The sequence below is a fragment of the Sardina pilchardus genome, chromosome 10, assembly GCF_963854185.1.
Source record: "Sardina pilchardus chromosome 10, fSarPil1.1, whole genome shotgun sequence".
NCBI lineage: Eukaryota > Metazoa > Chordata > Actinopteri > Clupeiformes > Clupeidae > Sardina > Sardina pilchardus.
The window spans coordinates 16,368,148-16,389,085 of record NC_085003.1 but is presented as its reverse complement, the minus strand read 5'-3'; the positions used below and the strand labels follow the sequence as shown (position 1 = coordinate 16,389,085).

Genomic DNA, 20,938 nt, shown 5'->3' with positions numbered 1-20,938 from the left:
CTACTGTACAGGCTACTTGTCAAGGCAACTTAACAACACACCAAAGTCGAACCAATCAGGTTTCTCTCGAAGGTGGTACAGGCACAGCTGAGACGGCAAACAATTCTTGCATTATCTAGCTTAACCCTCACACAACTGGTCACGCAGGCTACAGGTAGCCCACACCACCAAACCTGTCAAATTCCACGGACTCTTGTCACTCTGATCGTAAGTTTATAAAGTTTTCTCAAATAATGAAACAAATACACCTTCTGCCAAACTAGTCAATTTTGAAGCTGTATGGGCTCGGATACTATGCTACGGTAATTGGTGATGGTGAATTAAAATGTTTATCTATAGGGCATCTGCAGTTCGTAAAACAAAGAATACAACAGAGTCCATAGTCATTTTGTCGCATACAATTAAGCTAAGTGGGCCTAGCTTATGAGACATGTTTGTTTTAGTCTATGTCATCATTTGATACAAATCAACAAAATTATGCAGAATTGATACAATTACAGACTAAAATGGGTTATCTACATCACAAACTTAGCCTAAATGTTTTGGGTTTCTTGGCTAGGTCAGACAGGTTAGGGCTGCTATACAGAGTTGCTATATAGAGTTGTCTAAACCTGTTTGTCAAGTGCATTGTCTTCTTTAAGCCAAATAACACTGGCTCTTGACTCTGGAGCAAAAGATGTAAAAAATCACAAATACAAAAGAAAATATGCTGCTGCTTGACCAGCAAGATGTACAGTTTATACAAAATAATCTGAATTGTAGGCTATATTGCCTGAAAGAAAATCCATACTAGAGTGTCAGCAAGTCATTTTCCAGGTTGACTCACTGGTCTGTAGCCTACAGTGAACAGCTCAGTGAATAACTGACCCATGCACTGAATCCAGAAGGGTTATGAAAACAGAGATTAGAGGAGCATGTTTGGTTTTATATTAACATGCTTGTTGTCTCAGAAACTATATAGTCCCTATTCATGAGGTCTTTAGCCACTCAAAGATGTGAAACAGTGTGCTCTCTCACACACATGTGAACTACATTCCACAGTTAAAGGCAATCGTGAACTTTTCTCCTACCAGTTGCTTCTGCGCATGCTGAAAGCAAAATCTTTCGGTTTCCTGTAATGGTTAACACAACTGAAGTTAGCATGCATCAGGGTGTTTATTTGAAGAACTATCCAGAAATTACTCTCTCTTCACACTCTTCTCTCGATTGGCTGGGCAGACCTGGATTTCTGGGGCAGGCCTCTGATTGTGGGCACACCAGGGGTGGACGCTGACGAGGGGTTGCCACACCTCTCAGTGGGTGATTTTCTCCATGCCAACCTATATACTCATACCTTTCTGTGCCACCATAACCTCAGCACCTCACGATGTTAAGCCTCATCAAACTACCTCGCGGCTTAACAATCAATCAGGTTCCCAAAGTAAGTCTGAATATTTAAATACTATAAAGGCTATTGGGCTCAGGGCTACATGACTCGATATACCTCATAAGTTGTTAGGCAGTGAATTCTTATTGATAATTTATGCATTTTTGTAGGCCTACTCCCTGCACAAAGTAAAATCAACTAAAATCAACAGTGTTCAGTGTTCATTAAGTGTTCGGTTAAGTGTTAACTGACAATAGTTGAATAGGCTAGGTAGTTTGTTATGTATTCAGATAAAAATGGAGTTTTAAAGTATTACAATTAACTCTTCCGTTTTTAACACTGAATATTTTACTGCATAATCATGGCAGGTGTTTCATGAGAAGGGGATCATATCGGGGTACCGGCACCCCCACAGCTCAGCCAGAGATTGTGTCCTTAGCATCTTCCAACTGACCAATGAGACCCTCAACATCTGGACACATTTCCTCCCCATATGGTATGGCTCTGATGCACATGTTTCTCTGATAAATCTTTACCTGTGTTTTTTCAGATGTCTTCAGTGAAGTTACTTTAGTACAGAGATTTCAGTCTTTCAGTCAATATGGTTGCATCACTAATTTGCATTTCTGCTGGTAGGACTGATTCTGTTTTTTTTTTCTGTTCCAAAACAACTATGAAAAGCTTTAGGAAATAACAACTAAATAGCCTAAAGGAAATTGTGTTTGTCTTTGTGGTTTTTGTCATGTGACTCAGCTGCAAAGATTAAGTCAAACATCTGAAACTGCATAACTGAATGACTGAAGAAGCATGCGTTGTTGTCTCCGGCTGCTGTAGGTTCTTCCTGTGGAAGCTGCTGACGGTTGCCTGGGCGATGGAGGAGGGAGAGCGCGGCCTGCGCTCCTGGCCTCTGCTGGTGTTCCTGGCGTCCTGCTGCGTGTACCCGCTGGCCTCCAGCTGTGCCCACACCTTCAGCAGCATGTCCGTCAGGGCGCGACACATCTGCTTCTTCTTCGACTACGGTGCAATCAGCCTGTACAGTCTCGGTACAAACACACTCAAACACTCATTATACCGTGCATGTACAGTATGTACAGTATGTATGTATATTTGTACTGTGTATGTATGTATTTTTATATGTATATTTAGTTTCATTTATCCATCTATATCTCATATATCTATCTATCTATCTATCTATCTTTCTATCTATCTATCTATCTATCTTTCCATTCAGTACTCTGAGATAGACATTCCCACAGACAAAGGTTGAGTGTCATAAGTGTCTGTGTGTCTCTTCAGGGTCAGCAGTGGTCTACTCTTCATATGCATTCCCTGAGAAGTGGGTAAACAGCACATTTCACCACTGGTATGTCCCCATCGCTGTCCTTAACTCAGTCATCTGCACTGCTCTGGCCTGCTGCTCCAGGTAAGTGGACTTTGGGGCACAAAAAGCTGGCATCCTTGAGAGTGTTGCTGACACCAAAATCATTTCAGTCTCTAAGCCAGTGTTACATTTGTTATCAATTATCCATTTGATTTATGGCAAGGTCTTATAGGATAACAGATATCTCATGGTCGGACTGACAAATAAATTAATGCCAGGGGCAGTATAGTGGTGATAATACTGCAGTGGCACTGCACGTTTTGTGTTGTTTCTTAAACCCTTTGACAAAGTTTGACTGACAAAAACATAGATATTTGTTTTGTTATAATTGATGTTTAACCTCATGCATGCTTCAAAACAATAATATGTTTTTAAAACCCAGACCCATATTCTGTAAGTTCATAGCTTATGAATTAACAGGGTGTTTTGCCTCCAAGCCAAACTGAATATTTTAACCTAGAGGCATGGCTGTGAAATGATTCTGTGTCTGCTTTGTTTTCTTTCAACCTATGCAGATTAGGCTTGCCGTTTATTCACTACAACGCAGAAACAATTAAAGGGTAAGGGATGTGATGTTGGTGTGCTTCTAAAACGATGTCAATGTCGTCATTCATAATCAAAAACATTTCCAAAAAACACTCAGGCAAGGTACACCTTGAGCTAGCCATCTACAAAACATTTCATTGTAAAGATTGATCATGTTATTTAACACCAAGCCATCAGCTAAATGTAGACTACTCAGGCAATGTTGGTTAATTGTTTTACCTCTTTCATCTCTATTTCTAGTGTGCCGGACTATCAAGGTACAAAGCTGAAGCCTCTTCGTATTATGGCCTTTGCATACCCTTATTATTACGATAACATCCCGTTATTTTACAGAGTAAGTTTCTCAAGACTTTAGTTAGTTATATATTATTTCAAATCCAGTCTGTGACTGAACTGCTATATTGAGATAAATGAGCAACTAATTTCTGTATTCCACCTGCAGTTATTTGTGTGTGTTGGTGAGGGCTGCACAGACAACGAGGCCAACGGTGTTCATCATCAGCACATAGCTCTGGCCTTCCTCACTGGCTTTCTCTTCGCCACTTGTCTGCCAGAGCGGCTGGCTCCAGGGAGTTTCGACTACATAGGTACAATCACAGATTCCTTATAGCATGCCTACCATATAACACTGAAGAGGTAGTCTAGTAAGGTGCCTGCATGTACTGCTTTCTCTTTTGAGAATAGAGGCTGACAGTATCTGAGTAAATGGATTGTTTAACTGCAGTATCACGTATGATTTCTGCAGGCATTCATAATGGGCTATTTTTATTAGAGATCATTGTAATATGCTTTGAGAAGGCAAGAACAGATATCATCTCATTATTGTGAGTAAATGTTGCATTTCCACCTCTCTTTTTTCCTCTCCACAGGGCATAGTCACCAGCTGTTTCACGTGTTTGCTATTGCTGGCACTGTTGTCCAGATTAAGGCCATAGAGTTGGACATGGTCTTGCGTCAGCAGTGGCTTCACTCACACTCTCCTCCCATTACCTTCACCAACACCATGGGGGTGGCTCTGGTGTCTGTGGTGGCCAATCTGTCTGTTATTTACATATGTTGTCATGCACTGTTCTCATCCGCAAACATCAAGAACAAAGACAACAAATTGTCAAACATTATCAAGGGCTGTGACTCATGTTCACCTAGTAGTGTCTTTTGTTGTCTGCAATAGTTAGGGGCAATGGCACATGATTGCCCTCTTGACAGGTGTGAGACAGGAAAACACTGTTACAGTAAGTGTAATTTGTCACTCAAAGGGAATGGCCAATGACTGACACATAGAAGGACGCAGGTCTGTTATGTTGTTATTTGATATGTTAGTGAAAAAGAACTGGGAACCAACTAACCTAAATGTTTCTCTTTCACTAAAGGCTATAAAGATAGCTGTTACACTATTAGAATCCAATTAACAATGAAGCTGTAGCTATATCTGAAAATATTTTTTAAAAAAATGAGTAATTAATGTTGTCCATGCACTAAAGAAGCACTAGGCCTACATATTAAGGGTGAAATATATTTTCCTGTATTTTAATAAAGAATATTTATTTGTAAAATGTCGGTGTGTTATTTTCAAGTTTGCATCCAGCCAGGCAACCAAGCTAAGTTGAAACAAAGTTGTTGAAGCAGTTTTTATGTCAGTTGACCAACTGGTGATGTGAAATGCTACTGCTTGAGTTAAAGCATGAACTCACACTCTGCCCTGATCTGCCAATGATTAATGGCACTCATCATTGTAAAGTGGGTTGGTCATCTTTGACAGAGGCCGTGTTGGTGGAATGAGTTGCCCAGTGCTCTCCGTTCAAGCAACAGTTTTGGATCTTTTAAGAGGGGTCTTAAGGCATATTTGTTTAATATGCACTTAGTCTTTTGAGTGTTTGTTATGTGTTATGGTTTGTATAATAGTTTTGTTTTGTTATAATTTGTCCATTGTTAAAATTTTACATTTATTCTGCTATTGTCCTTAAATTTAGCCATACCTTGCTATAGTTATTGTTATTAGATAATTAACTGAGTGACTTATTTGATTGCTTTTGTCATTTCATTGTTTTATTTCTCATTAGATTAGTGCTTAAATGATTGTTGTATTGATAATATTGCTATTCTCCCTTTTTTGTAATTGTTCACTGTTATTTAATTTGTATTGCTATTTATTTGTATGTCGCTTTGGACAAAGGCGTCTGCTAAATAACCATAGCCATAGCCATAGAGACAATCATGGTATCTTTAAGCAATATAGCACGAGTGGGAGTGGGTTGTTGCTGGATATTCCCACGGGTGTTCGGCCGTAGCCTCGAGGCCGGATGATCGTTTGATGCTCAAGGTTCCTTGTATCCATTCTGAGTTGGGGAAAGTTGGCTTTTTGTTATGTTGCCCCTACTTACTGGAACAATCTTGAATGTAATGTAACAAATAACTCTCATATTTCAATTCAGATCTGTAGTCACAAACCTTCCTAGCCTATGTTCATTTGTACCTAAAAGCAGGCCTACATTTATTTTTTTTATCATTATTATAATTGATTATTTGATCATTAATATTGTATGTATTTTGTATTATTATTTATTGTTTTCCCTTCCTCTTGTATGAAGGTTATCATTATTTAGGCTATTCTACTTATTTATAGGCCTATGCAGCCTACTTTTTTTTTTTTCTCCCTGTCTGTCTGTCTCTCTCTCTCTTTTAACTACAATTCTAATACCATATCTTTGTTACTTCGTTGTTTCTATTATCTCGACTTCACTGAAAATTAGGGCTTCCCTCAATGAACCTCCGAGAATAAATAGAGGTTGAATGAATGAATGCAATCCGATGTCCTCGGAGCTCTGATTCTAGAGTTTCTTTTCCGGAAATATGATGACGTTTAATTACCGGAAGTACGTTGTAGCCAGGGAGGGACTTCCTCTGCCTTCTGATTGGTTTGATTTGAAAAATCCGTTGTCTCGAGGCGGAGGGAAAGTTCGAATTTGGAATTTGAAAGAGGAGCGCAGTGCATAGACAGACGCAAAATTGAACCAAAACAATAACCATGTTAAGGCCTACGTGAGTATAATACTGATTGTGTTGATTATAAACTATATTTGTATTGCTCTGGGTTAACTTATGTCTTAACAAATGTTGTTTGTACTGACCTAACTCAATGTTTTAGATATGACTTGTTCACTTACCAAATCGGCATTTGATAGCCACAGCGCTAACTTTAGCAAGCTGTCTGACTGGGTGTAGGGCAAGCTATTGCTAGTCTATTGTGCCAGGATAAATTAACACGTCAAGTGTTCCTGTTTAACGAACTTAACACAAATTGTACGGTATACATGTCGTGCACATGTAAAGTAACGTTGGCCTTTGCAGTAAGTTAGCACGAACTAGCTACCATCACCGTCTGTTTAATGCTAGCAATGCTGGGGTACGCTAGTCAGTGAGCAAAGAAAACGCTGAGCAAACCACCGTACCTCAGGCAACTTTGCTGGGTAACGGCAGCTGGCAAATACAAGCATCCTAACTTGACTCCCTCTGGCTCACTCATGTTACCAACCTGTCAGTAATATCTGTCATTTGTTAGTTTATGTGAATCTCACTGGTTTACGTGTTTGGCTATTAAGTCTTTGTTTTATGAAACGTGATAATTTTAAGGTGCTCTGTATTCACGTTAACATCACAGGAAGGGCAAAACCCCCCGGAGACCTGCGCCTAGGAAGCCATACAACAACCAGAAGGATCCAGTTGGGGTATGTTAAAGTCACGTCAGTTTCAGGTCAAGGACGCCTTGTTTTATGAGTTTTGGTGACATGATCATGTTGGCGGCTGTGGAATGTGTCCTGAATGGACTTGTCAAAGGTCAATGTTTTAGGTCTCCATTGAGACTGTATTCTTTGTGAGGAAATCATACGTGTAATCACAATTTTCCATAAATGGATAAAAATACAATTATTCAGATTCAGATTTATTCGTCACACAGTTATAACCATATACAACAGGTCGTGAAATGTAAACATGGTTAGCTCGAAGACTGAATATGCATAAAATATTAAAAGCAATAGTTGATCATGGTTAACTTAAAGAATAAAGAAATGAAAAATATAGCTTATGAAAGATGAGTAGGATCATTTTTAATGACCATAACAATGAAACTGTAAAATGGGATAGTTTACAAAATAAAGGCTACTGATTGCAAATGAGTTTGCCGGGCCCCTCCCATCAAGTTGAATCCAATGTGTCGTCTATTCAAGAGTTGGAGGCATATTCATATTGAGGAGTCTATTGGCCTCAGGGAAATAACTCAGAAACGCTTTCCTGATCTCTACAACCTGAACATGCAGTTACTGGTATGGGTAGAGTCATTGACTGCATCAGCTTGTGTATGCATCATGCAGTGAGGAGAGTCGTAGAGATGCACTCAGCTGTGCACACCACTGTCTTCTTGGCATTCTAGTCCTTTTCTGAGCTGTTAGCCTACCACATTGTGATTCACTGGGTCTGTATGCTCTATGCTTTTAGAATCACTGGGGGGAACATGAATCTAGAGTTGTCTTAGGTGGTACATTTGTTGTCTACCCCCTCAGACTGTTTGCGAATTTGAAGCACCTCTGGGGTCTGCCAGTAAGAGAGTTCAAAACAGTCACTGAGGGGGGTGTTTAGTCCAAGATCTTTGAGCTTCTAGTCCACCATCTGCAGAGCAATGGTGTTTGAAGCTGAACTATAATCAATAAACCTCACATAGTTCCCTGTCCCACTGTCTGTATGCCTAATGGTGGTATGAAGAACCTGAGGGATGGCATCCTCAATAGGTTGATTAGATTGATAAGCAAATTGCAATCATCGTGGACCTTTGTGAACTCAACATTGACGCTTTTACGTAGAACACTGTTGGACAGCACCACAGCTGCTAGTGATTTGTGCTTGACTGTGCGCTGGTGTTTTTGCAGGTGTACTGTCGTGTGCGCCCACTGGGCTGTGATGATGAGGAATGCTGCATTGAGGTGATTCATAACACCACCATTCAGCTGCACGCCCCAGATGGCCTCAAGGCCAACCGGAATGGGGAGTACAAGGAGGTAACTTGGTTTGTTTGTTTAGGACCGATTATTTCCTCATTCTTTCCTTATTTCCTCAGTGGAAGTCTTACGGTGATATTCATGGCCTCACAGGACCATAATCTCTCTACCTGTATTTCAGACCCAGTATTCCTTCAAGAAAGTGTTCGGCATCAAAACAACTCAGATAGAGCTGTTTGAAGACGTTGCCAAACCCCTTGTGGATGATGTCATTCATGGCAAAAATGGTTGGTGTTATGAGTCATTCTGTAAACCTACTGATGCCTGTCCCTGCGTATCTAGAGTATGCTTTTGATAAGGTTGAATACGAGTCCTGCATCAAGGTCAATGTTTTTCACTCTCCCAGGCCTGCTTTTCACCTATGGCGTCACTGGTAGTGGCAAGACCTACACCATGACTGGCTCTGCTGGGCTAGGAGGTCTCCTCCCCCGCTCACTGGATATGATTTTCAACAGCGTCGGCCCATACCAGGCGAAAAGATTCGTAAGGAAGAATAACGTCTTGATTTATGTTTCTCCCATAAAACCCTTTTGGTTCTTGACTGTTGGGTCTTACCTTGTGTGCTCGTTTGTGTGTTTGTATCTAGGTGTTCAAGCCTGATGATAAGAATGGCATGGAGGTGCAGAATCAGGTAGATGCCCTTCTGGAGAGGCAGAAGAGGGACAGTCAGCAGAACGTTCCAAAAACTCCATCCTCACGGTAGGCTTATTGGAAGTAGGAATGTATCGACTGAGATGAAATGGACATGATTTATCAAGTTCTTTTGTTAAAAGCTTGAGGAATTAAATATAGCATGTACAAAATGGCATAAAATGTATAGATGGGAATAAAACAATGCTGTGTGCTGTTGGAACTGTAGGCAGAGGCTAGACCCAGAGTTTGCGGACATGATCCGACCGGAGGAAGCCTGCAAGGCGGATGGGGTGGATGAGGACAGCAGCTACAGCGTGTTTGTATCCTACATTGAGATTTACAACAACTACATCTATGACCTCCTGGAAGAGACGCCTGTTGACCCTTTGAAAGCCAAGTAAGGATTGAGTGATGTCTTTGGGTAACTTATCGTCACGCCTGAACCTCCACATGTCTAATTTGTTGATTCTGTTTTGTTGATATTGTTTTCATAGGCTATTTAATTGTTTGTCAAAAAATATTGTTCACACATTGAAAGTATTGCTGTCATTATTAATTGTACAATTGTAATTTACTTGTAATTTTGCCTTTGAAAAAGAATAATAATGATTTTAATTCATTCTCAGTCACTTTCAGTATGTGACTTTGTATTGTTGACTTAGATGTGTGAACAACTATTTTATTTGTTATAAAATTAGTCTCAGAAGTAGCCCAGTAGTGTCTGAAAAAGAGCAACAAAAATCGTAGATGGATACATTATTGATCCCCAAGGGGAAATTCAAGATTTTCATTCAAAGAAATTCAAGAAATTCATAGTTGGCAGCCTTACTGACAAAAGGAAATTGTTAACTAGCAGAAGCTGCCAAGTCTTTTAGAAATGGTTACCTATGGGCCTTGTCCTTATTTATTCAGTCTTTATCAGTGTCCTTGGTAGTGTAGAGATGAAATGTGTGTGTTCTTCGCTAGGTGGAACAGTGGAGGCACTCCCCTTCGGAGCAACACTGAGTTTATGTACGTGGCCAGTGGCTGCCCCTCCACCCCCACACCCATAGATAGCGCTCTTGAGCTCAAAGTGCCATGTGTCCTGTGCTGTTGCTGCTGCCATCACCCCTGTGCTTCTGGATGATGCACTTCGTCCCATTGCTTTGCTTGTGCTTATGCCCCCGCGGCTGTAGCTGTTTGTCTGCTTTGGAATCTCTGCTGGGCCTTGTCTGTCATTAAAACCTGTATGTTGAGTGCTGAGCTCAAATCAGTTAAACATAATCACCCCCTCACTGTTGGCTAACCCATCTCATTGATACATACATGTGTGTTTGTCTGTGGCTCACTCTGCGTTGTTGTAATTGTTTTAGACCGCCCCAGTCTAAAATCCTGCGTGAAGATCAGAACCACAACATGTATGTGGCCGGCTGCACCGAAGTGGAGGTGAAGTCCACCGATGAGGCTTTTGACGTGTTCTGGAAAGGTAGTGTTTTTCACCTTTCAGTGGATCAGCGCTCATCTCTTCAATCGGTGTGTTCTTATTATTGTAAATGTTATGGTCATCTGCACAGGTCAGAAGAAGCGCAGGATTGCCAACACTCAGCTGAACCGTGAGTCCAGTAGATCTCACAGCGTGTTCATCATCAAGCTGGCCCAGGCCCCTCTGGATGCTGATGGAGACAATGTGCTCCAGGTGAGCCCTAACTAGTACTCTACCTGCCTAATGACCCCGCCCTTCATTATATCATCAGTGCTAGAAAGGAAGTAATGCAAAACAAGAATATTGCACAAAAGCATTGTGAATTCTGTTACTTGGCTAATTACAACATTTTAATGATCGAAAGGAGGAGACACCCTTTGTGTGTTGATGCCACTGACTTTTCCTCAGGGTTCATACGTTTTTAAAAAACCTGGAAAAGTTATGGAATTTGAAAATGCCAATTTCCAGGCCTGGAAAGGTTTTGGAAAACAAAAAACACCCCAAAAGTTTTGGAAAAGTCATGGAAATTTGCTTCATCCAATTCAACTCAGAAACATATCTCATAAGGGCAGGTCATGTCTCACACTTGCGTCACAACCGATTGGCAAATTTTTACGTTTTGAGAGCATTCCTTCTAGGTAACCATCCCGTTATCTCACGCGTCATATCTATTATTAATGTAGCACTAGTTGATGTGAGGTTTTGAGAAATAGAAGGTCATGGAAATTTGTGAAAAAATCATGGAAATTCTCTGGTGGACATGTGTATGAACTCTGTTTCCTAGATTATAGACCTGTCCCATGTTCTAACCTGTTCTGTGTGTTCTGACAGGACAAGAACCAGGTGACGGTGAGCCAGTTGTGTCTGGTGGACCTGGCTGGTAGTGAGCGCACTAGTAGGACTCGAGCAGAGGGGAGCCGCCTCAGGGAAGCAGGTACTGGACCATCTGGGCTGGGGCTGTGGGCAGGGAGGGATGTGGGATGTGGGCTCTGCCTTCTCTGGACCTTTATCTCACCTGTTTCACCCTGAACAGGTAACATCAACCAGTCCCTGATGACCCTGCGGACATGCATGGAAGTTCTCAGAGAAAATCAAATGTGTGGCACGAGCAAGGTTTGTGTTAGGAATAGATTTCTATTGTTTGTATTTTTTAATCTTCCTTTTCTAGCTATACCCTCCTGTGTTTATTTTAATAATCTGCCCATTTTCATTCTGCTAAGATGGTGCCATACAGAGACTCCAAAGTGACTCACTTCTTCAAGAACTACTTTGATGGCGAAGGCAAAGTCCGAATGATTGTCTGCGTCAACCCCAAAGCCGATGACTATGAGGAGACTCTGGTACGACCTCTCTTCCTCTTCTTACCTCATTTTCACCTCTGGCCTTGTGTGGCCTGTGGGGTCTAAGCGTGTGTGGTGTGGCCTGGCCTGTGGGGTCTAACTGTGTGTGTGTGTGTGTAGCTTGTCATGCGCTTTGCGGAGATGACCCAGGAGGTGGAGGTGGCGCGTCCGGTGGACCGGCCCATCTGTGGCTTCGCTCCCGGCCGGCGCCAGCGGAACATGGCCTTCAAGGACGAGCTGAGCCGCCGCCTGGAGGAGCGCGGAGGCCCCGTTGACACGGGTACGCACGCGGGCCTTCCCTTACCTTTATATAACACCTTTATTGTCGTTATATAGCTCAATACAATTATTGTCGTTATATATTCAATACAATTAATTAGGGTGTGTGTACTGTACGCATGTCTCCCAAGTTGTGCAGTTAAGAGGATAAGTATTCAACATAAATATGCAACCCTTGTCATCTGTGTACATGCAGATACTTGTGCTTCTTAATACGGTGTAAGATGTACTAGCTTAATGCTAATTCACAATCTTAGCTTGTAAATAGATTGAGTTCCTAAGTACAAGCTGACTTTAAAGTGTGTGTGTGTTCCACTCTCCTGGAAACGCACCATGTTTTTGCAAGTGGGCATATGAGGAGTGCATTCAGTGAAAAGACTACATAACAAAGTGTGTGTGTGTGTACATTGTTTGTATGTTAACTCTGTTGTGGTGGTTGTTTTGTCAGAAATTCCAGCGGCTCTGAACCAGCTGCTGCAGAGCTTCCCCCCTCTGCCCCCCTGTGAGATCAGCGACCCCACTGACGACCAGACGCTGCCCCGTCTCATCGAGGCGCTGGAGAGGAGGCACAGGATGAGGCAGTCCATGGTCGAGGAGTACAACAAGACTGGTGAGGCCCGCACACCTGCTGACACTTTCCCATTTGAAATCAATACTACATGCAGGCAGCCAATGGCTTTTTAAGTGTGCATTCCCCAGTTCTTCTGATCCAAAACATTTATTGTCAACCTCAGCTCAAAGTGTGTGTGTGTGTGCTCAAATTATGATGTTCCCTTAAACTTTACTGATTACGAATTGTACATTGTAATACAAAGTCACTCATGCTTTTCTCGTTAATTGACACATTATAGTGGCTGTTGAGCTCAACTATTGACAACATTTTGCCAGAATCATTCTGCTCGTTAGTCCAGATAAAGGGGAATAATGAAGTTCACTAGCCTGATTACCATCGACTTTCAAAGGCTCTGCGAGACTTTAGTCTGACCAAGAGCCTGTGCTAACACGGTTTCTCCAAGCGCTGGTTGACCCGCCTCCTTTAAGTGCCTCGATTTGCTACTGGTCGATGTCAGAAAGCGGTTTGCCGAGTTTAAACCAAGAACAACACTCTTTTCTCTGCCTTGAACACGCCTCTACCCCGAGCCGTTGGAGCTGCTCAAAGTTGATTGGTTCTCGACCAAAGGGGGCAGTTTTGAAGATTTCGGGAACTCAGAAATCCTTCCCGATTAGCAGTTGACCAGACCAGCGACAGCAAAAGCCGAAGGTGTTACGTCACTGGGAGGGCGTGCCAGGCTAGAAGTTCACAGCCTTTCATGTGTGGTTCGCTGGTGGTGTTTGGGTTTTAAATGTCTTTTCTTCTCTCGTCTCAGCCAACTTGCTCAAGTCCATGCTGCAGGAGATGGACGGCAGCCTCATGAACAAGGAGAACTACATCCACCAGCAGCAAGGCAAGCTGGGAGAGAAGGACAAGTGCATTCAGGACCAGAAGAGTGAGATCGACCGCCTGGAGAAGAAAGCAAAGATGCTGGAGTACAAGGTGAGCAAGAAACCGGTCTGCCAGCGCTCGCATCCTTTGGACTGTTGAAGGTGTACACCTGTCTCGTGACCTTTTGCAAGACCCTGCCCTGTCTGAGAGGGGGTACCTGTCCTAGCTGATCCCGCTGTTGTGACTTTGTTTATTTCCCATAACTGCTCTCCTATCAGTGACTTAGACATGGGAATACTGGGAGGTCATGGTGTTTTAAAATCCCATTTTTCAGACCTGGGAGAAAATAACATGAAATTCAGTGCGTTATTAGTCACGAAACGTGATTTTTGTAGGAAGACCTGCTGAAATTGGTCCTGTGTTGTGTGTTTTTCTCAGATCGACATCCTGCAGAAGACGACCAACATCTACGAGGAGGACAAGCGCACCCTGCAGCATGAGCTGGAGAGCCGGGATCACAAGCTTGTGAGGGAGCAGTCCGAGAAGAAGCGCATGGAGGCCCGCATGCAGGGCATGGTCTACGACACCAAGCTGCAGTGGGAGAAGGAATGCGTGAGTACCGCCGGCCTGGCTCTGTCGGACCCGATGGCTATACTAATAAGCAAGCTTCTCCTTTATAGTCAGGGAGCCAAAGTCTCAAAAATGGGTTGAACCTGACACGGTCTGTCATACTTTTTATTTGTGTTTTTTCTGTTAACTTAAACCCTGAGAACCAATAATCGGAGGGTCTGCTCTGCCGGAAATGTTACTAATAAGCAAGCTTCTCCTTTAGGAGTAATCTTTGATCTCTAAAGGAACACTGCACAAGCAACTATTGAGAAGAGTGGTTACTTTTCAAGTTGGCTTTTTCAATACAACCCCGCATACCATTACTGAAATTTCGCCGTCGCCATGTAGATTATGATTCAGTTCTGTTTTTGTCAGCAACGTTCAACAAAGTCCATTGTTTGTTTATTGAATGCTTTTCAGTTGAGGGCACCTACCTATCTTTTCTGTCACTTGCCCACTCACACACCGGAATGAAATGTTTAAAGGTGCTCTACAGTTATTTCCCGCATAAGAAGACTGCAGACCAGGTTTGGTTGCGAGCATAAGATACCATGGCGATACATCAACGCTAAAACAAATCCACTTTCGTATGACCGCATACCCTGGCTTTGAGCGCTAACATACCTCGCTAACCCACTAATCGAGATTCGTAGAACACCCCACTCGTCCAGCCTGGACCATATAAACATGACAAACTGTTCAATCACTGACGAAAGGAGAGTTTCAATTGCACGGGAGTGAGGGGGAGGTAGTAGCGAGCTAGAAGCTAGATGTTGCCCAACATCACTTGGAGCACCTTTAACTGACAAGTTAGCAAACAAATTTATAGAAAACAACCTGGTGTAATTGAAGTGCACCAATGTGTGGCCTTGAATCTTTGAGACTTTCACAATGCTAAATACTGACTTTATAATATAAACGTGTGCTAATTCTGCTCGTATACATGCATGAGACCTCCCATCTACCGTAGCAGCTGAACTCGTTCGATTTAGTAGGACTCTTGATGGTAATATCAAATGCTTTGGGAATATGGCCCCAGGACTGCATTCACTGAAGGCATCATTGAGTAACCACCAAGAGCATTCAAAACAGAATTCTGTATGTAGTATAATGGTAATTTGCCAGGATCCTCAGGGATACCTTGAGATGATTTTCTCATGTTGCTTGTTTGCTTACCCTGGTGTGTGTGTGTGTGCGTGCGTGCGTGTGTGTTGTGTTCCTCAGGAGAGGCGTGTGAACGCCAAGCAGCTGGAGATGCAGAACAAGCTATGGGTGAAGGACGAGAAGCTGAAGCAGCTCAAGGCCATCGTCACCGAGTGCAAAACAGACCGCCCCGACAACCCCCCGACACGGCCCCCCGAGAAGCCGATGCGGCCCTCGCGAGAGAAGGACCGCCTGCGCTCGGCCTCCCCATCCCCCGTACCCGTACGTCACTTAGACATGCGCTTCTAGCTTGCTCGCTCGCTCGCTCGCTCCCATCCGACTTCTCTTCATCCTCCTCTTCCTCCCCATCCCTCTCCACTACACGCATGCCTTGTCTGTCCACCATCAGAGCCCCCTATGTGTTCTCCACATACAGCACAGCAGGAGCTGATTGGAGAACTGTTGTCCAACATGGACCTCTGTGCATTAATTATGTATTATGCCAGACGACTTTTAAAAAAAAAAAAAAAAAACACTTTTGTATAGATAATCACTTGTATAGCTTTTTTTAATTGTTTGTGTGTTTGTTGGAGGACATTTTTTTTATTTTTAAGTGTCCCTGTTGGCTCTCTTGCTTAATCATGTGTGTTATTTTTTTTTAGTGTGAGTGCATGCAATGTGTGTATTCTAACCTGACTGTCATCTGCAGTCTTCTTACACTGTCTCCCAGCAATGCCCCCCGCACCCTGCCTCCTACACCTACGACCTGGCCCCCAAAGTGGCCAGGGCCGGGGGCGCAGGGGTTCCCCTGTCCCCAAAGGCCAGTGGGACGTCGGTGGCCTCCTGCATCTCGGACTGGGAGCAGCGGGTCCCCCAAGACCGCAGGCAGCGTAGCCAGTCGCCCCCTACCAGCAGAGCACCAGGCAGCCTAGACAGGCGGAGAGGCAGGCAGTGGCAGCACCAGCTCCAGCGTGACTGGGAGGTGCCGCAGCAGCCAGAGGATGTAGGCGTAGAGGAGGTGGCAGGTCCCAGGGTCAGTGGTAGCAGTAAGAGCAGCAGTAGATGTAGATAGAGCACGGCTGTAGGTACTAACGGGTTGTTTTTCCATTTTTCTTTTCTCTCTTTTTTTTCTTTCTTTTTCTCTTTTGATGTTGTAGTGTTTTTTTTTTATTTTTTTTTTTTTCCATTTAATTTAGTAGTTTCTCGTATGACATGACCAGTGAATGAGGTTGCTCTTTATTTTTTTGGTCCTCTCGGTGTAAAGAAGAGAAAAAAAATACCCTGTTGCAATGCACTTCAATAAATCTTTTGGTAACATTCTAACATGATTAACTGCTCATCCCGTCTACAGACCATCTCCTCCTTTGCAACAATTTAACTTGCCTGAATCCTGTTCCAGTTGCATTTCTTAAATGCCCTGGTGTGTAGATGTCTTGTAACATGATTCATTTTGAAGAATGTGAAGATTGCATTTCATTTCATTTACCTTCATTTTTTTTTTTGTGTTTGTTGCATTGCCACAATAGAGTATGTGACTGGCAGCTTCAGTAGATACGCATCCTACTAACTTAGAGGCATGACTCCTAGAAGCTTCACATTGCCCAACCGGGTGATTGACTGACCTGTGTGTGTGTGTGTTTGGTGTAGACGGGGGCCCCAGTGCGCCCCCACCACCGGCGGTCCCACTCGGCTGGAAACGAGCGCTGGGTGGACCACAAGCCCGTCACCAACGTGGACCTGGACACCGTGATGCAGCCCAATCTCCCCAACTCCATCAAGGTGTCCACCCCCAGTGAGAAGGCCCTGTCTAAGGCTGATAAGTACGTGCTCACGCACCAGGAGGTGGCCTCCGATGGAGAGATCCAGACCAAACTCATCAAGGTACAGGAACTCAGTCCCCCCATGTCGTCTGTGTCTTTCTGTCTGTATACAATACAATTATAATGTTGAATTTGACACACACACACACACACACTGCTGGTGCTGAAAGTGGGTGTTGTGTCCCCAGGGGGAGGTGTTCAAAACCAGAAGTGGTGGTCAGGCTGTGCAGTTCACGGACATCGAGACTCTGAAGCAGGAGAATCCCACAGCACCCAGGTAACTTTCTGACGTGCATTCAAATTCTGTCGTTGTTTTCTGCGAACAATCGTTGAGTTTAGTGTAAAGATGCGGTGAGGTTTTTTTTTTTTTGTGGATGGTGCTGAAGTGTGATTCTTTGTTTCCCTGCAGCCGTAAGAGGCGGTCTTCTGAAAACAAACCACCTCAGGGAGATGGGAACACGCAGGGTGGCTGGACCGACGTGGAGAACAGAGTAAGAGCTGGAGCAGCCATATGAAATACAGGCTGTATCGGCTTTACCATGATCTACAGCCAGAGCCGATTAACGGCCTGCTGTTAGCGCTGATATTCTTGGGCAATCTATTTTCACATATATATATATATATATATATATATATATATATATATATATTAGTGTATATTGTCTCGATTAATCAATCAGCTAAGATAATTCCCTTCTTACATTGCTCAAACTGACTAGTAAATGATTACCAAATGGGTTGGCAATTAATTTACTAGTTGCCAGCTGGATTATTGCAGCCCTATTGGGTTGTATATCAGGCCTAGGGGAGCAGTGTCCTGTCTCATTGAGTGGCTCTGCCCTATGATTGTATAACACTGACATTCTTCCTGCTCCCCCAGTGCTCTGTGGCTGTAGAGATGAGGGCTGGATCCAACCTGGGGCCTGGCTATCAGCACCACGGATGCCAGAAGTAAGTTGTATGTCTGGGTCAGGATGGTGCTGCTGGTGCATGAGTGTGAACAACACAAACATTTTTGTAGACAAATTTAAACTGTGGAATGGGCTGGAATGGAAAGTGACTTTTCAGGAATTCCGTCTCTGCTCGGGAGCTTGATGGACGTCATTGCATGGATGTCGATGAAGAGCTTAATTTTACTGTGAATCTCAGTGTTGGGTTTTCCCCTTTGGACTAGCTATTTGTTTCTGACTTTAAAATGTCTTGGATTTAGTCCTGGTGAAGTACCAGAGCTGTATCACCTAATCGTGTGTGTGTGTGTGTGTGTGTGTGTGTGTGTGTGTGTGTGTGTGTGTTTTAGGCGGAGAAAGCCCTAGAGGAGCTGCCCAGATTCTGCACATCAACATGTATTTCTGCCCTGGAACCTCACGCTGTTTGTGTGCAATAGCAGATTCACTTTATACTATTTATCTTTTTAAAATCTGTATATAGTCAATTCACCAAAGTCTGTGCATTTTTATATTGTAGTGCTGCCCAGTAGAGCGCTCAGTTCATGCATCATGATCGCAGGGAAAAAAAATAAATGAAATGTTGTTGTTCTAGTTTTTCACGCCTATGTGGCAGATTGTTATTCCAAGAGGCACTATAGTATTATCAATGCTTAACTACTTTTTACTGGCATTGGACCGTTTCAAGAATCATCTTCAAATGCAGGTTGGATTTATATTCTTTTGCTTAAGAAGTTGCCCTTTTTAAACAGGCTATAGTTTTCACATTGGCATTTTGTATTTTTTTCTACGTGGCGATTTTATAAAAATGTGTTAAAAAAAAATACTGAGCTGTAAGTCTTCCTCTGTACCCTTTGATGTTAATAAATTCCATATGGAGATATTAATTATGCTTTTGGGATTTTTTACTCTAAAAAAGATGCGTTTAATTGTGATTTTTGTGTTCATAGGAAGTGTGTTAAGCCATGTGTAAAGAAATTTGTTTTGTTTTGGTATTGTTCCTACCATTATTTATTTTTCACTTCTCTTTCTGTTTAATGCTGAAATGTGCCAGGATTTGTGCCCTTGTAGTGCTACTGTTTCACCAGTAGATGGCAGCAGTACATTAGGACATGGTGTGGTTGTTGAAACAGGCATGCTAGTTATAAGCAATTTTGCAACTGTTGTTGTGTATAATTAGAACAGAAGGCCTGGCAAATGTGCTGATTAATTTTGATAAAGATTAGATATCTGCTGTCATCTAATAGGGGTGTTCTTCCTTTTTTGGAAGGCAAACTCCATTAAACTGATCAAGTATGCACAATGACGTGTAATACAACTTTTGGAAGCTTACAGATGTTTTGGATGTCCTTGATATTCCTACTAATTAAACATTTGACTTCAATCTAATCAGGCGCCTGTTTATTGGATTGTATTCATGTATTAGCCCCTTATTATTACCATGTATTACACATGCCTGTCTGATAACTTTTATCATCACTGGCTTTATGTATGGCAACATTGAATAAACGACGTGCTATATAATTTTGTATTGTCAATATAGCTCAATATCATAATACATGCAATTAAAATGTCCATTATGGCCATGCCAATGTAAGAAACATATGCGAAAATTACATTTTCAATGTTTCTTATTGCAAGCTAGCATTAGCTGTTACAGGGTAAAATTCTAGCTGCTGTACCTACAAGATCACACATTACCACGCAACAATCATGTCTGCTATCACATGCAAGTTGCAATCAACTCACCTGGCTGTCGTCTTCTTTTTGGACTTCGTTTCAATCCGTAGCTACTCGGACATTTTCATTTGATTCGGCTGTGATCGTATTCATGGGTTTCATCAGGTCCCTTTCCACAGGTGTATACAATCAAGCACCCTGATTATCAATGCAGACTGCAAGGTGCTTGATTAATACACCTGTGTAAAGGGACCAGATGAAACCCATGCATATGCTGGGCTGCGTTGTTCTCCATGGCCAAACAGCGTACAATAAGACGCTAAACGCCTTTAAATGCGTAAAATGGCGTATCATTTTACGCCAAGCCGTTATTATATTACCACGCAAAAATCCTGTCTGCTATCACATGCAAGTTGCGACCAACTCGCTATGCCAACTCACCTGGCTGTCGTCTTCTTTTCGGACTTCGTTTCAATAGCTATTCGGACATTTTCGTTTGATTCGGCTGTGCCCGTGTAGGCTGGGCTGCGCTGTTCTCCATGGCCAAACAGCGTACAATAAGACGCTAAACGCCTTAAATGCGTAAAATGGCACGCCATAGCTTTAAAAGTGGCGTATAATTTTACGCCAAGCCGTTAGATCACGTTCGACCCCTCCTAGCCCTAGACTATTAGACAAGTGTGGAAATATCTCCATAGATTGTACATTGGCACCAGTGAATAAGATAGATTATACTTGGGAGACAACAACATTATTCATATATTACACATTTTCGTCTTCATCTCTTGTTTATACACAAATTATCAACTGATGTTATTTCGAGCAAGCAAATAATACAGTAATTTCTGTTCTTTTATTGGAGCAGAACCAGACACCACTCATCTCGTATTCTTATCATTTAATCTGTTTTTATTATTAAATATATTTATTTGAACCTTTGATCTCGTTTTGGTATATTACTATTATTACAAGTTCAGCTCAGATTGGTAGGCTATGGTTATGGAATTTGGCAGACACCTTTGTCCAGGTAACAGTCATGTCAAGTAAATTCTAAACTATATACTAACCATTAAGGTGGCCAAAAGTGTTCTGCTGAAAAAAGCAGTCAGTTTAAGGTTGGAAGGGTGACATAATGTTGACAAGGTGTATTTTTTGTATATAAATGAAACCCCTGATGAATGAGACAAATATATAACTCAACTGAATGGGAGGCTGAGTATGGTAAGTTATTGAGGAAGTTCCACAATATTAAGAAATAGCC

At 42.5% G+C, this 20,938-nt stretch overlaps 2 protein-coding genes across 5 annotated transcripts; both read left to right on the top strand.

Moving 5' to 3' along the window:
• The first annotated feature begins 132 nt into the window (after window positions 1-132).
• Window positions 133-4,838, top strand: paqr5a (progestin and adipoQ receptor family member Va). Its single transcript, XM_062547236.1, has 9 exons — window positions 133-207; window positions 1,219-1,420; window positions 1,735-1,862; window positions 2,201-2,409; window positions 2,663-2,789; window positions 3,263-3,307; window positions 3,534-3,627; window positions 3,736-3,880; window positions 4,163-4,838. Exons 2-9 carry the CDS (start codon window positions 1,367-1,369, stop codon window positions 4,462-4,464), a joined length of 1,104 nt encoding a protein of 367 aa, XP_062403220.1. The 5' UTR covers window positions 133-207; window positions 1,219-1,366; the 3' UTR covers window positions 4,465-4,838.
• A 1,400-nt stretch (window positions 4,839-6,238) lies between these two features.
• kif23 (kinesin family member 23) lies at window positions 6,239-18,884 on the top strand. Of its 4 annotated transcripts, XM_062547585.1 has the most exons (24): window positions 6,239-6,332; window positions 6,952-7,018; window positions 8,216-8,344; window positions 8,466-8,571; window positions 8,691-8,827; window positions 8,931-9,043; window positions 9,204-9,374; window positions 9,944-9,988; window positions 10,330-10,442; window positions 10,531-10,652; window positions 11,271-11,373; window positions 11,473-11,552; window positions 11,660-11,779; window positions 11,900-12,059; window positions 12,507-12,668; window positions 13,426-13,592; window positions 13,920-14,093; window positions 15,315-15,515; window positions 15,943-16,266; window positions 16,881-17,114; window positions 17,242-17,330; window positions 17,463-17,544; window positions 17,934-18,004; window positions 18,351-18,884. In XM_062547585.1, exons 1-24 carry the CDS (start codon window positions 6,319-6,321, stop codon window positions 18,364-18,366), a joined length of 3,000 nt encoding a protein of 999 aa, XP_062403569.1. In that variant the 5' UTR covers window positions 6,239-6,318; the 3' UTR covers window positions 18,367-18,884. The 4 variants fall into 4 exon arrangements, with proteins under 4 accessions (XP_062403569.1, XP_062403570.1, XP_062403571.1 ...); XM_062547586.1 differs by lacking the exon at window positions 9,944-9,988; XM_062547587.1 differs by lacking the exon at window positions 15,943-16,266.
• Window positions 18,885-20,938: the final 2,054 nt, after the last annotated feature.